General features: G+C 42.5%; 1 protein-coding gene across 7 annotated transcripts in view; it reads left to right on the top strand.

Moving 5' to 3' along the window:
- FAM168A (family with sequence similarity 168 member A) overlaps positions 1–14,965 on the top strand; it is a 200,685-nt gene that overhangs the window by 126,205 nt on the left and 59,515 nt on the right. Inside the window, exon 1 of one of the 7 annotated variants that reach the window (XM_030042370.2) lies at positions 4,289–4,319. The exons of the other annotated variants lie outside the window; for them this stretch is intronic. Coding sequence (XP_029898230.1) covers positions 4,304–4,319 — 16 coding nt within the window. The 5' untranslated portion in view covers positions 4,289–4,303. Of the gene's footprint in view, positions 1–4,288; positions 4,320–14,965 lie in introns of those variants that run through there. 7 annotated transcript variants of the gene reach the window in all.

Below are 14,965 nucleotides of genomic sequence, written 5' to 3'. Positions count from 1 at the left end.
GTGGGACAATACACATTTCTGTCCTTTCCTATAGCACCTATACAACAGTTTCAGGGGGCTTAGAATCTCCTGGTAGCCGTGCCTTCTGCTGTGCAGGTATTATTCAGGAGCTGTAAGCCTCCAGTGCCATACCCATGCTACAAGACTGGCAGCCTCCTTATCTTTTAATCCTGTAGACTTTTTTTTTTTTTTCCTTCTCTGCTTATGTATTTATGTGACCCTTTATAAATACTGTATAAAACACCGAATTTTTTCTGTTGAACAAATAGTCAGGATTCTATTAAAGAACAGGACACGACATTGTTTTAAAAATTAAGTAGAGCGTTACAAATCGGCTTTCTTCCTTTAAAAACATTTCAGGTGTATTCATCAGGATGTGGAAAAACAAAGAAAATGTATCACAGTGTAAAAAAAAAAGAAATCTTTGTAGTCACGATGATTTTGGGAAGAAAGAAAAGATAATTTTATTGGGGCAAATAAATCTGTTATTATTCCAGTGTGGGACTTGGATAGCCAGTGTCTGTAGTTATTCTGCCCAGAGGGTTTAGGAAAATCCCTCTCCATCAGTCCTTAAGCACTGTTTCAGCAGCTTTTCCAGGGCTTCCTCGAGGTCTCAGCTCTGGGCTTGGGTTCCTGCATCACCCCATTTTGTCCCCATTCTTCACTCCCAGTTCTGCCTAGTTCTTCTCCTGCCTCTTCAGCCGGGGCTGTGGCAGTGATGTTATGTTTAATTTGGCAAACAAACTGAAAACATAAAAATAATTCCATTCAGTTTGAATAATAATTAATATTTATTCTTCTCCAAACACCCCGTTTGCCTGCCAGCCAGTCTGGTTGCATTTAATACAAATTATTTCATTCAACCCAAAATGTTTAATTTCAATCATTTATGAGAAAATTAAAGGAAACAAAGAGCGAAGAGAGGTGCTAATTTTCCCCTGCAACCCAGTTGTCTCAGGGTTAGGATTTTTTTGCAGAGTATGGAAGAACCAGCTTCAGTTCTGTCCGAGAAGGTTTGAATGTGTATGCTCTCATTTCAAGAGTGATCACAAGGCTTAAGGATATTTTGGGATGCTTTTCCTGTTTATTTATAATCCTGCTTCGTTTTGTGTTAACACTGGAATGGGACCAGAGTCCAAATCAATGTCCAGCAGGTTCAGTCCTCAATATATTTTTCTAGTTGAAATTGTCTCATAAATTTGAAGGAGAGTCACCAAATAATTCAGGTTGGAAAGGAGCTCTGGAAGTCATCAGGTCCAGCTTGAGTCAGGTTGCTCAGAGCCTTGTCCGGTTGACAGAAGTTAATGAAATGTTTGCGAATGATTGAAGCCACATGCTTTGGCAGGTTTGCAAGTTTTGCTGAAAAAAAGTTCTCCCGACTCTGTTGCCAGGTTTTGAAAGGACAGGACCTTCAGAGGATCCAGGATGTTGTAAAGCACTCACTCCTGGAGGCTGGAAGGATGACAAAGCTTTGAGAGAGCGTAGTTCAAGGGAGAGATGGGGAACAGGAAAGCTCAAGGCTTTAGCTAGGATACATGCATTTTCATATACCTTAGCTAGCAGGTGTGGTATGTATGGCGTGTGCGAGATGCCTGGCCAAGATGAGCCTACGCTTCTGGGGTCGAGGCTGGCTGGAGACTCTTGCCATGGAAGTCCATTGCAGGGGCTTTCTCTTAGCTGTTACCTGTGTGGATTATTTTAGATTATTCTTAGAGCTGACTTGATGCCCTGGCAGCTCGAAGACTTTATTAGAACAGAATAGACTATTCCGGTTGGAAGGGACCTACAACGATCATTTAGTCCAACTGCCTGACCAATTGAGGGCTGACCAAAAGTTAAAGCGTGTTGTTAAGGGCATTGTCCAAATGCCTCAGACACTGACAGGCTTGGGGCATCGACCACCTCTCTAGGAAGCCTGTTCAGGGTTTGACCACCCTGTCCGAGTCCTTTTTTATCTTAATATACTGTTGGGCTTGTCTTACCTCAACTGCACATTGAGCAGTGACTTTCCTCCATCTCTCTTTCTAGATGCTGAGGCAGTGTGTGCAAAAATGTTCATTTTATTGCTGGTTTTTGGTTTTGTTTTTTTTCCCTCTGATAGCGCTTGAGCCCTGCAGTGCTTTGGCTGGGGCTGACTTCAGAGAGCAGGTAATAGGTTGGGCACAGTGGAAATCAAACAGCAGCACCTCAAAACCTGGCCCCATTATCTCCTCCCTGGCAGGGCCAAAATCTTCCTCTTAGTCCTTACAGGCTTTCATGGAAAATTTTATGGAAAGATTCAGCATCCTTTGCTGTACTACCAGTCTGAACGCTGGGTTTCTTGATTTTTTTTTTTGTGTGTGTTGTGGGTTTTTTTTCAAAATTTACAGGATCTGTGGACACAAAGCTTTTGCAGCTGGTGCTGCTTTGTCAATGGATTTCCACATCCTCCCAAATTCAGGATGATGAGTCACCCAGCAGAAACAGGAAAGGAGTAGCAGTGCCGTCTCATCCAAAACACGTCCCTATTCATACTGATGCCTTATGATGCTGCACGTTGTGTGTGATGAACATTACATTGTTTTGTTTTCCTAGAATGTGCAATTAGCGGAGGTATAAAAAGCTGGTGCTGCTCACAGGTTCTTTGATAGCAGGATGAGAGAATAACAGCTAAGAGAAGGCGAGAAAAGCAGGAGACTCTCCTAGAGACGTCTTGGCTCTTCTGAGTTGGGACCCATCTCTGCTTTCCAGCAGAGTGCTCTTCTTATGAGACCATTGCCCAACATTTTTCTAACTTAACTCAGTCCAAGGCACATTTTATGGTTAATAGGGCAAATACGTATCAGTTAGCAAAAGTTCAGCTCAGTTTTCTTCCTGGAAAGCTGGCTTGGTCTTGCAGTTGAGCTTATCTGTACTTTAATTTCCTAATAGATGACATTCTTCATAGGAAGCAAAGTGTGAATCAAAGAAAGCAGATGATGATCATATTATCTCCCTATATTGTCTATCCCAAGTAAAAGGCTAAAGCAGTGCAGTGTGATATTCTGTCTTGCATTAAATGTTGCACAAATTAAGAAGAATAATTAGGAAGTGCTGTCTGCTTCTGTTAAAAACGCACATCCAGTGAGTAGTGAACACGTCCTTGTCAGGTCATAGTTTTTCCTTCCTTGCCTGTGTATATTCCCCTTATTCTCTAACTTTATTATCACATGGTAAAATGGAAGAGGTAATAAACAAAAAACCCCGTCTGATTTCACCCTGGAACAAGTGTATACTGATGCACACTGGTGGGATCTTTAGTTTTCTCACCAGACTTCGGCTACATATTCGATTTATTGCATGCGTACAGCTCAACCTTGGGAAGCAAAGACCTTGAATATTCATAGAATAAGTCCTTCTATTGTCCTGAACTTGCATACCTAATCAGGTGATATATTTACTTTCTTAATCCCTCTTGACCTCCTTCCATATGTAAATTACACAATTGGAAAGGATATATTTCAGCACCGGATAGGAGATCCAGCTGATTACTCTTACAGTAATTGCAGTGCCTCTTCCCAAAATTTCTTGAAAAAATCCTCAATCTTAAGTGTCACTTGGCTGTGCTATGCCCTTGACCACTAATAAATTACTTTTAGCCCATTTCTGTTTCTTTTGAAAGGAATGTGCATCTACATTTTCTTTAATCTCCTGAAAGCCTGCACAAATTACACCAAAAGGCTCTTTGGAAAATTGCTTGAAAGCATTTTCAAACAGGTAAGATACCAACTCAACAATCACGCTAATCTTTTGGAGCACTTTCCTTTGAATTCTTTTGTGAAACCTTGAGGGGCTGTTCCAGTCAGTTTCCCTAGACATCCCTAATGCCATATTTTATTTAATACGACCAAATGGCACTCCTTGTTTTATGTAAAGAAATCTAGTTGACCTGGAGGAAGGGTCTCAAAAGCAAACCGGTCTTTTGAAAGTCATAGTGATGAGAACATAAATAATAATAAAAATGAATGATGCCGTCACTTCCTTTTCTGGAACTTTCAGTTTATTCTATGGCTTTAAAGTCAAAATTATGGTGATATTCTTTAGCGTTGATTTTATTCAAATAGCACTGATTGGGTTTCTCTCCTGTTGTGATTTTAATCCAGGTTGGTTTGTTGATTTGTATCTTGCCCCTTTGGGACTGCTTGGTTTACGGCAGGAGACTTGTCAAGTTCTTCTGTCCTTGCAAATGTGCCTGACGGTGGTTGGGGAGCAGACCAGGGGTTTCGGAGAAGACCTGTCATTTTGCCTTGCATTGGTCTTGGCTTAGGAAGACGCTCAAGCTCAAATGCATCCCTATTCAGTTAAAAATACAGCATGGGCTTAATTGTTTTGCCATACAAGAGCATTTGTTCTTTTTGGACATGAATTACGAGAGCAAACTCTTTCCCTCTGTTCAACTCATGTAAGTATGATACTTTGATTAGGGCTTAATAATCAGAAAACCACCCTAAAACCAGAATGTGTTTCAGAATAACTGGCTAGTACAGGTTATGTGTGGCAGCCCTGGAAGCTGTAGTGTATCAGCGCAGGACATCTCAGGGCCAGGAGCCCCTCTCATCTAGAGATGAGAGGAGAGCCCACAACTGATTTTTATACCCGTTCTGTTTCCTGCCTCCCACTTGTGTTGTGTTTAATGCTGTGTTTTAGATAGGACCATGACCAGCAATGGGGCTGGTGGATCTTGCCTAGCCCTTCTCAGTACTTACGCTATGATGGAGCAGCTGGCTGAAGAATTTCCAGCTCTTGGGTTTCACCACCCTTTCTGCTGAATGTCATATTCATCAGGAAGGGCTGGGCTCCATATTGTTCCTCAAATGAAACTTAAAAATTAAAATATGTACTCAAAATCATGGTAAATGTATATTCAGCTTAGTGTCCTATAAATAAATTTTTAAAAAAGGGGCCAAAATGATGTCAGCTAAGGACCTAGATTGATCTTATCTGTCTTTAGGGAGTGTCAGTATAGAGGGTCTACATGTGAGCCCCTCACCACAGGCTCTTGCTGGAGAGAAACAGGGATTTCTTGAGTGTTACTCAGCTCAGCAAATGTAGAACTGCTCTGAGTTGCAGTGAATCCCTTCACCCATAAAATGTATTGGAGATAAAGGTGCGTGAACCTCTGTATAATAACTGATCGTAGACCTCTATGATGATATTTAACTTGGCAAGCCTGTTCCTCAGTGCTAATTTTAACAAGAAAAAATAAAAACCCAACCCAAAACCTGCAAAAAGATGCACAGGAGACAAAATAATTGTGGGGCTATCAGTGCATGTTGAGATTTGGACTAAAAATGCCGCGTCTCAAGCTACTTCAGGCAAGGTTTTGCTGTCATGGAAAATGAATTCAGCACTGACACTGATTTTATTATACACTCCAATGAAACAGGTTATTGAGTTACATAGGTTATATATAGTTAGAGCAGACAGATACTATAGGAAGTACAGTGCTTTCTTCTTTTTCACTCTTATGAGTGAAAATTTTAAGCTAGAATCAATTTTTGATGCCCTTAATCATGAGAATATGGATGAACCTTTGTAAGTTCTTGCTCAGCTGAGATGTAATGATGCTGAGATACAGCTTCATTGCCAGTCGGTACCCTTAACCGTGTTCAGAGCATCTCCTCCTCTGCCAATGGTCATATAAAATAATCCTGACAATGTGTTGTACCTGCTTCCAAGACATGATTTCCAGGCAGTCAGCAGTTGTAATTTTCTACTGAAAAAAGGTGTTGATTCTTTGTGCTAGGAAACGATAAATGCCATGCAAGAAGCTGGTGTCACCCACAGGTTGCAGGATGGCTGGTCTAGGTGTAAGCAGTACGTAAATACCCAGTGCAAGCTGCTCCTGAGACACACCAGCTGAAATAAAAGGTTCAGGAAGGAACTGAAATATGTAACTAGCTTGATTTTGCACTATTGAGTGTCACGAATGCAGGGGGGTTAAAGGAGATGAAGAGTGCGTAGACTTTGGGGAGGACCATTCTCAAAGAGACATACCAAGAAACCGCTCCTTTTCATGCACCAGAGCCTGAAGACACGATCACACAGAATTCAGTGAAGTACGTGATAGGTAAAAGAAGCGTTTGCTGGTTTGTCAGCCCTTGTGAAAGTGAGATGAAAATCATAAGACATGTCAACAGGCTGCTGAGTGGGAACCTGGGGAAAGTGGTGTCTGTAGTTCGAGGATGAAGAGAGCTAGCTAGGTGTCACATTCAGTACTGTAATGAAGGGGGGAGAGAGAGAAAAGGGCAGTTAGGCAAAAATATGAAGATCAAAACCTCAACGGTAGTTTTCAGAGTCATGTTTCTAATTCTGGTCAATAGATGAGTGAAATCATATGTGTGTGAGGAACATGTGTTAAAGCAGACAGTGAGGCAGGAAGCTTCATATATGATGAAGCAGCCAAGTGCTGCACTGTTTGCATCAATATGTTCTCCAGCTCTGCATAGGTGTGTATTGCAAGGCACATAAACCATGTCAGGTATACCTTGAGGTGGAAATTTGGAAGGAAGATAAAGCACTGAAGTTGCAAAAACCTAAATGAGGTATATTTGTGCCATTTATAAAACTTATGTGCTATTGCAGTAGCTTTAGGAGGACTTTTTGATTCTTCTGAAGCTCTTCAGGTCTTCACTTTCATGTTCTTTTTCATAATCTCTTTATCTTTTGATATACCAACACCAAAAAGATCCTGCCAAGCTGTCTGAAACCATAAAAAAAGAAGTTGCCCTGTTTATTGACCTCTGCTCAAAAGCTGGAAACTGTACTTCATTTTCTTAGATGTTTTCCTCATTTCACCTCCTATATTATTATAATAATCTGTCTTTCAAACGTGGGACAATCTGAGAGCTTAAGAATTGCCAGTCTGGAGCAGATCCTTATGGTCCACCCGGTTCCTTCTCCTCTCCATGGCAGGACCAGCACCAGATGCTGCAGAGAGGTGCAAGACCTCCACAACAAGAAGACATGGAGGATTCGTCCTTCCCCCTCTCCAGGTGCATGGATGCTAAGTCCCATCAAGAGCTCTGTTATTTTGGTTTAAGCTCTCTGGTATGAAATGTCCTAACTCCTTCGATGATAGGTGTATTCTATACTAATTATTGTCCCGGATGCGTTAGATTCATACTGAATTTTTGGCATCAGTGACATGCCCTGATAAGGACTTTCACGAACAAGTATTTCTTAGACATGGTTTGGTATTAATCACCTTTTATTTTCATTAAATGCTGCCTTGTTCATTTTGTGCCAGACTGGGAATTTCCCGGCCAGTTGCTCCCTACTCTTGTCCGTACCTCCTTTCTGGAGGCCATTGCTTAAATTTCATCTTTCTCATATATCTTTCTTTCTCATCTCCTTTCTAAAGTGAATTGCCCTTCCCTAATCCCCGTTAGTTTTGCAATACTCCTTTTGAGCTGGAGAGCCCGGCACCACGCAGAACGTCCAGAGGAGAGTAAAGCACTGATTAATAGAGATGAGTTCTCCCTGCCTTTCCTTATGCGGCGTAATATCTTATTTGCTTTCCTGGACCCCAGTTGTTCATTGAGCAGATGTTTCTCTTCATCCTGGCACTGTTAGCACCAGTCCCTTTTCTGAGTGGATATAGTTCATTTAATACTTTGGATGTGGGGGTTTTTTTTCCTAATATGTATTATTTTACACTTATCAGTAGTGGGCTTTGTACAGGCTTTTTTTCCCCTTAAATTCTTTGTGGTCCTCTCTGGTCTGGCTAGTGTTGTTAATACATTTTACTAGCAAGTTTTCTTTTTTACTAGTCACTTTTCATTATTAATACATCTATCAAACAATTGTTAATGGCTTTTTGTTTTTCTCCCAAAAGTTAATAGAGGAGTGGTGCTGCAGTACATTAATACAAAATAAATTATAGAGCCTCCTCCATGAGCCAGGGGAGCTGGCAGGGGATATTTTTACCTTTCCCAAGCTTCACGAGCCAGCCCTCCCCTGTGCCCACAGGGCAATGTGTCGTTTTTAATGTGCATCATTGCTAGCTTTTATGGAGGGCTGCAAACTCCCCCCATGTCCCTGGCCACTATCGCTGAATCAGGACAACGAGACCAAACGTCCTTTCTTGGCTGTTTAATGCCGACCGTTGTTATCGATGCCTTTATCACAGCAACAGCGCAAATCGGTTCCAGTGGGAGACAGCAAGCACACCCTGTCCAGGACACTGAGCTCGGGTCACTTCAGGCAACCAGCCTTTTTCCCCCTTGTTTAAACTGGCAGTGAGCTGATATCTTTTTAATTGAAGTGCCCAGTGATAGAAGCAGCATGTGTGCTGGAACATTTGGTGGCTGGACCCTACGGGAGGTGATGAGGATGCTGCGGAGGGCAGATGCTCGTGTGTGCGCTGAGCATTCGTCAGTTTGGAGTCTAACTCTTCTACCCTTATTTTGCCTGTCTTTCCTTTATCCCCTGCCAAAGGATTAATTTAAATACATTCTCATTTCGCTATCTTTTTTTTTTTCTTCCTGCCAGACTGTCTATACTTGATTTGCAGTTAATTTTCCAGAGTATGTGCAGCTTCTTGGACAGGGAGAAAAAGTCTTCTGATGTACGATTCTTGCATTGAATCATAAAGCTCCATTTCATGTCATTTTCTGGCAAATGTAATTCACTGTGGGAATTATGTTTGTGGTTCGGATCTTGGGTCTAAGACAGCTCTTTCCTATAAATCATTAGCAAACAATACAGGACCTCTGTTTCTGATTGACAGCTCAGTCAGTATATGTCATTACTCCACTCTGGTTTATTTACCTTTTTCATTAAGCCTAGGTGTAGAACTGCCCACATAAAAAAAATAAAGAGTAAATTAGCTTCAACAGGAATGATTAAAGCTATTACCATATTCTAATTTATCACCTATTACCAGACAAATGAGTGCACACTGACTTTGTGCTCTCCCTCCACCACGCTCTTCATTGCCAGCGTTGCTTCTAATAACAGAAGGTACTTGACACCACTTAGAGCCCAGTGCCCAGAATGAATCCAGCACCTCTTAGCATCCAAGTTCAGGTGAAAAATAGGACTGCTATCTCATATATATTTCATATAAAGCCATGCTTGTTGTAATTGCAAGTATGGAACAAAAAGATATCATTTCAGGGGAGAGAAGACAGAAGAAGCAGGAACTGAAGTGCAGGAAAGGAATAGAGAAAGCATAAAATAGCAATTATTAAATAATTCTGTGTCAGAAACTCTCTGGCTAATATATTAAATCCTAGAATAATTTAGTTTGGAAAGGCTCTCTGCAGATCTTTTTTCCTCAGCCCCTTGGCTCAAATCAAAGCCAACTTCAAAGTTAGATGTAGAGTCATATCCAATTGAGTTTCAAATTTAGCCAAGAAAGGATATTTCCATCCCCTCTCTGGGCCCCAGTTCCACCCTCCCTGTGGATGTGTTTTCTCCCAATATTGAGGCGAATTTTTCTTGCAGCAACTTGTGCCTGTTGCACATCATGCTTTTGCCGTGCACCTCTGGGTAGAGCATGGCTCCGTCTTCCTTCTAACCCCCCAGCAGGTAGCTGCAGATGGCATTAAGGTCTCCAACTTGCCTTCTCTTCTTCTGGCTGAGCAAACCCAGTTCTGGTCCTCCCCTCAACACTTTGTATGCTGCAAGCCTTGGGAGTGCCAGTTCCACTACGAACCACTGACAGTTACCCTTCCAGTCTGATGATCCGGCCAGTTTTCCACCCATCCAGTCATTAATTCCCTGGTCCTGGGGGAGACCATGCTGAGAGACATGCTGTGGTCAGGGTAAACAACATCCGCGGCTTTCTCATCAGCCGCTGAGCCAGTCGTCTCATTAACGAAGGCAGTCAGGGTAGCTGGGCATGATTTGTGCTTTGCAAATCCATGGTGGCTGTTCCCAGTCACCTTCTTATCCTTCACATGCCTGCTTATGGTTTCCAGAAGGATCTGCTTCATGTACTTCTGGGTAGGGAGGTGAAGCTGACTGGGCTGGCATTCCCCTCTTCATCCTCTTTGCCCTTTTTGAAGGTGAGTGTGATGTTTCTCTTTTTCCAATCATGAGGAACCTTCCCCATCACCATGACCGTTCAGAGATGACAGAGAGTGGCAGTGACATCAGCCAGCTCCCTTGGCACCCTCAGATACATCTCGTCTGGCACTATGGACTTGTGTATGTCCAGGTTGCTTAAGTGGTACATAACTCATCTGTCCTCTATCAACAGTTGTACTTCACTCCTTCAGACTCTGCCAAGACAGCCTGCTCTCGGGCACATGGGAGCGGAGCTAGCCGATAAAGACAAAGCAAAGAAGGAGCTGAATTATCTCAGTCTTTTCTGTGTCCTTTGCTGTTAGGTCCCTTGCCACCTTCTTCAGTGGGCCTATGTTTCCCTTAGTTCTCCTTTTGCTGCCAGTGTACCTGCAGAAGTCCTTCTTGTTGCCCCTCTTGACAATGTCAACTCCAGCAAAGCGTTGGCTTTTCCGATACCAGCCCTGCACAGCAGCTCTCACAGACCCGCTAAGGACAGCATCCCGTGGGATCCCACTGACCGGACCCCTGAACAAGCCAAAATCCATTGTAGTGTAAATTCATGTATTTCTCATTTTTGTTACTGTGTCTTCTTTCCTACCTCTGCGTTTCTTCTTTTTCCCATAGTCAGCCCTATAGTGTTGCCTATATCATCAAGTAACTTCACTCCCCTGGTTCTCCTTCAGGTTCTCCTCCAGGTTCTCCTCCAGGTCCATGGCATCCATGCAGCCTGCACGTGCTACCACCCTGGGACATTAAGGTGTGATGGGAAGCGCACTCCTGACCCAAGCTAAAGCACCGATGTAGGCACATCGTTAGTCTGTCTCTGCAGTACTTGGGGTCATAGCCTCGTTGGCTTTCCTGCTCCCTACAGTGTCTGTCTTCTGCCCTTTTGACTCTCGAGGTGTCCGATAACATGGCTGGTGAAGGTGTTCAGTCCCATGAGAGAGGAGATCAGAGAAAGCATCCAAGATAGGCAGGAAGGCAAGATGGATAAAGAAAGTGTGCGTGAAACTGCACAAGGGGTAAACAGGCTGAGAATTACACTGATCCAGACTTGGATGAGGATTTTTGTAATGTGAAAAATGCAGGTTTGGGTGAAGTTGAGGGAGGATGCGGTGGAGCTTGGCCAGTAAACAGCTATTGACAGAAAAAGCTCATCGGTGCTATTTAAAGTTGCAGGTTGGCTTGTCGGGTTTTCACTATTTTGTGGTGTTTAATTTGTTTTGCTGTTGATGCCTGACTGATGTCTCGCAACTCCTACTCTAGGAGACTCTAAAATGAATTCCTAGCAGGATTTGTTTAACATAGATGTGCGATATTGGGGTGTACTTTTAATAAATGTCAAGACTGACGCGTATTGGTCTTGTGCCGCCGAGTAGTATCTGTCCAAACGTGATCTTTTCCTTGATGCTTCTCTAGACTTGCGAAGCTTCAGCTTCTTCACTGAATTTTTGGCTTTTTTTTTCCTTCTTTCATGAGAAAACTATCCAGCAATAAAGCACAGAAGAATATAGAAGGCAGATTGGTGTTTGCTGTTTTCAGTTCATTTACTGAAAACAGCTGGTAGCCATTTAGGAGAATGGGAGAAATATTGCAACTTCTGTCAAGACTGAAAGTAAACACATGATTAAGGCAGAATTGACAACTCCTGTTTCACTACCAATTATTTGTCATCATGCTTTGGTGAACGATATCAAGATGAAAATACATTGTTATGATGTGGATATAGATATTATTTATTTGTACTGGCATAGAGTGGCTTCATCTGCTTGCTAAGTGCCTTGAAAATACAGCGAGATGAATCGTGGCTGTCGTTTAACTCTTTCTCAGCTGGGTTATTCCCAAGGATTATACAATTAAGTTAAAAAATTTAATTGTATAATCTTTCAGGGGAGGGAGGGGAGCGGGAAATAAGCAGAGTTTATATCGGTCCTACGTGGGAAACGCAGGGCAATGTACAGTTAAATGGCTGGCTGTTGGCTTGCGCAGTCCACTCCCCGTCATTGTGCCGCTCGTCTTATAAAATCCTAGCAGTGCTTCCGTTTTATAATGTATGAGTTCAAACCAGTCTTTTTGAAAAAGCAGAATTTTAAAACCCAATAAAAACTCCAAACCTCTCTTGTTTTGTCTTAGCAAGGAGCCTTTTCATATGAAGTGAACTGGTGGCTTCTCTTTGAATTGTCTGGCTCTTTGGAGTGGCAAATTAAGACTTAATGTGGCATCTGCTACCTATTAGCGTTTTTCCCATACCAACAGAAACATGATCGTGTGTGACAGTATTGAATTAGTCCAAAGATTTCTCTGAGAAATCATGATCTTTTAGAAAACATCCCTGCCGGAGTCCATAAAATGTAGTGGGCTGCTCCATAGCTTAGTTTCAAGAAAACTTGCATTTCTGACCTGTATGTATCCTAAACAAGCATCGGGTGAAGTCTAGTTTGGTTTTTAGCTTTTGACAGAGCAGTCAGGAGGTTCAGCCATGCTCTTCACTGCCTGCCAACGTTTACAAGCAGTTAACCTCTGTCGATAGCAAAGGTCACGTGCATCAAAGATGGAGCTGTAAGACACTGATGTCTTACATGAATGAGAATAATCTCACAGATGGGGGAAGGCTGGAAGTGAGATAAAAATTACAGTATTAATTTTTTTCTTAATTCTGAAGGACGACGGAACTTCATTATCCAATATGCTTAAAATTGAACGACCTAATGAAATTTCACACCCACTAAATTTAATCATGGATTACTCATGTGGGATTTGAATCAGATAAAAAGGATGCCTCAGATATTTGGTAGCACTTGCATAAGGTAATAAAAATTCTGCAATGTTCTTTGTCCTTTTCAGCAAACGTGAATTGCTTGACCTACTTTCCTTTACTTTTTTTTCCCTTTTTTTTGGCATTTGTGGACCTGACCCTGACTTCCTTCTGGGCATCAGTGAACAGTCAGTCCTACACTCACATACAAGCAGACGGACCTCAGGAACGTTTCCTCCTGGATGTTGTTAGCGCATGGTGGATTATTGATTTTGCTGCAGTAGTTTGAGGCTGGGAAAAGAAATACATATTTTAGTTTGTGTACAAAAAGGCCTTGCTGATAAAAGGATGTTATTGGGAGCAGGTGAGAGGTGGATACTGGACTAAAGTTCTGCTCAGGACTTTGTTTGCAACTGCTGAATGATCTTTTGCAGATCACTTTACCCCTCCAAACCTTAGGTGTATGGACTTAAATGGTGTTTAACTCACAGGGATGTTCTGAGCCCCTGAGAACTGACTGTGCCTTTAGCAACCTTGAGACAATGCATGCTCTGTGCTTACAAACTGGGGTTTTCTCTCATTTGCTGTGTTTCGTTGCCACTGTTGTAAGTCTTAGTTCTCTAGAAACCAAAGCTTATATTCACCAGCAGAGCAACACTTGTTTGACCGAACACAACATGTGCTGTTTTTACAAGCAAATTTCCAGTCAATAGGCATTGGGTTCTCATGATCTAAGTGCAGATTGATGATCTTGGATTCTGTCATTGACAACTTGTAAGCAGATGGTGGTTCAAACCTAGTTAGCCTTGGTGATGGTTAAAAGAAGAAGCAAAATGAGCACATCTTTGGGGTGAATCTCTTCTGCTCTCCCCCCTTCTGACACAGCTACTGCTCCTACCCCTGCAGGGGCTAACCTAATGGGGAGGATTGTCAGAGCATGCTGGAAATAGCAGTGCTTGTGTATATTAGGTGGGACTTAGGGTTTAGGAGATTCACCAACATCTCATTGTTCCAGGCAGCACCCAAGTGCAGAGCAAAACCGTACTCCTTGCCCCCAGAGCCTGAGACAAGCAGGTAAAGGTGAGTGATGGAGCACGGTGGCAGCCTGATTGTTAGGAGGTAGGCAGTCAAAGGAGTATTTTGAGGAGACGCTCAATGTTTAGGGGGAATTCTAGCCTTTTTTAGTGGGACAGCCTGAGTGAGAGCACACAGAGATGCTTATTTTGAAATGCCCTGAGTGAGCAGCACAATCAAGGCTGGCATGCTGGGGGAACCAAGGAGGAGTTGGTGCCTCACTACTGAATATGGATGGCTAAGGGAGGATTAGGTGATGGAGAACCTTGAAATAAGCACAAATTCCTGACTTGTGGTAGAGGAAAGGGAGCCAGTCAAGTTGAGCAAAAGAGAAATGGAAGGGACAAAGATGTGCACTAAGGAAGTGATCTTTCTAGCAGTATTCTGAATAGACAGTGGTGGAATAGCAATGTTTTTGTCAAGGTTGGAGGAGAAGCTATTGTGATAGTTAGGATGTGAGATGATAAGTGGATGGTTGCCTAGATGGATGGGGAAGGCTGTGTTTTAAGGATGCTATGCACAAAGAATCTTGAAGACTTCAACCTAGTTTGATGCAAGAGCACAGACAGGTTGCAGTTGAAGATAGTGATGAAGTTTCTAAGTGTGAGTGACAGGGAGGATGCTGGGCACCATCGATGCAGAATTAATAAGAGCTTGTGGAGAAAGCTCATGTACTCTTTGAGAGCTTCAGCTGATGGGTAGGCACCCTTGACATCCATGAAGAGATGTCAAGCTGAAATGTTATTTGGACAGGAGGAGTCAGGTCTACAGTAGACACTGCTTGAGTTTTCTGTATGGGAGTTAAGAGCTTTAAATTCCCTTTCAGGAACAGTTGAAGTTGGAGAAGTCAGCAGTCTTCACTTTTTGACAGATTAGGAGCTTGGCTGTCCACAGGACAACAAAGTCAGTAGATGGACATCTCAAGATGGAGAAAGAAATAGCCTTTGTTGTCAGATCTCTTCTGCTTTTGGCAGAACAATTATTTCGAAGCTTGCATGGTCTCTGCCTGGTGTCCACTGGGTGCCCTTCATCTTCAACAAAAAAAAAAAAAAAAAAAAAGAAGAAGAAGCAGCTTTTGCCTTGCACACAGATATATAAAAGGAT

Source organism: Aquila chrysaetos, chromosome 19, assembly GCF_900496995.4.
Source record: "Aquila chrysaetos chrysaetos chromosome 19, bAquChr1.4, whole genome shotgun sequence".
NCBI lineage: Eukaryota > Metazoa > Chordata > Aves > Accipitriformes > Accipitridae > Aquila > Aquila chrysaetos.
Note: the sequence above shows the minus strand (reverse complement) of the source record. Positions and strands in the feature narration are given on the sequence as shown.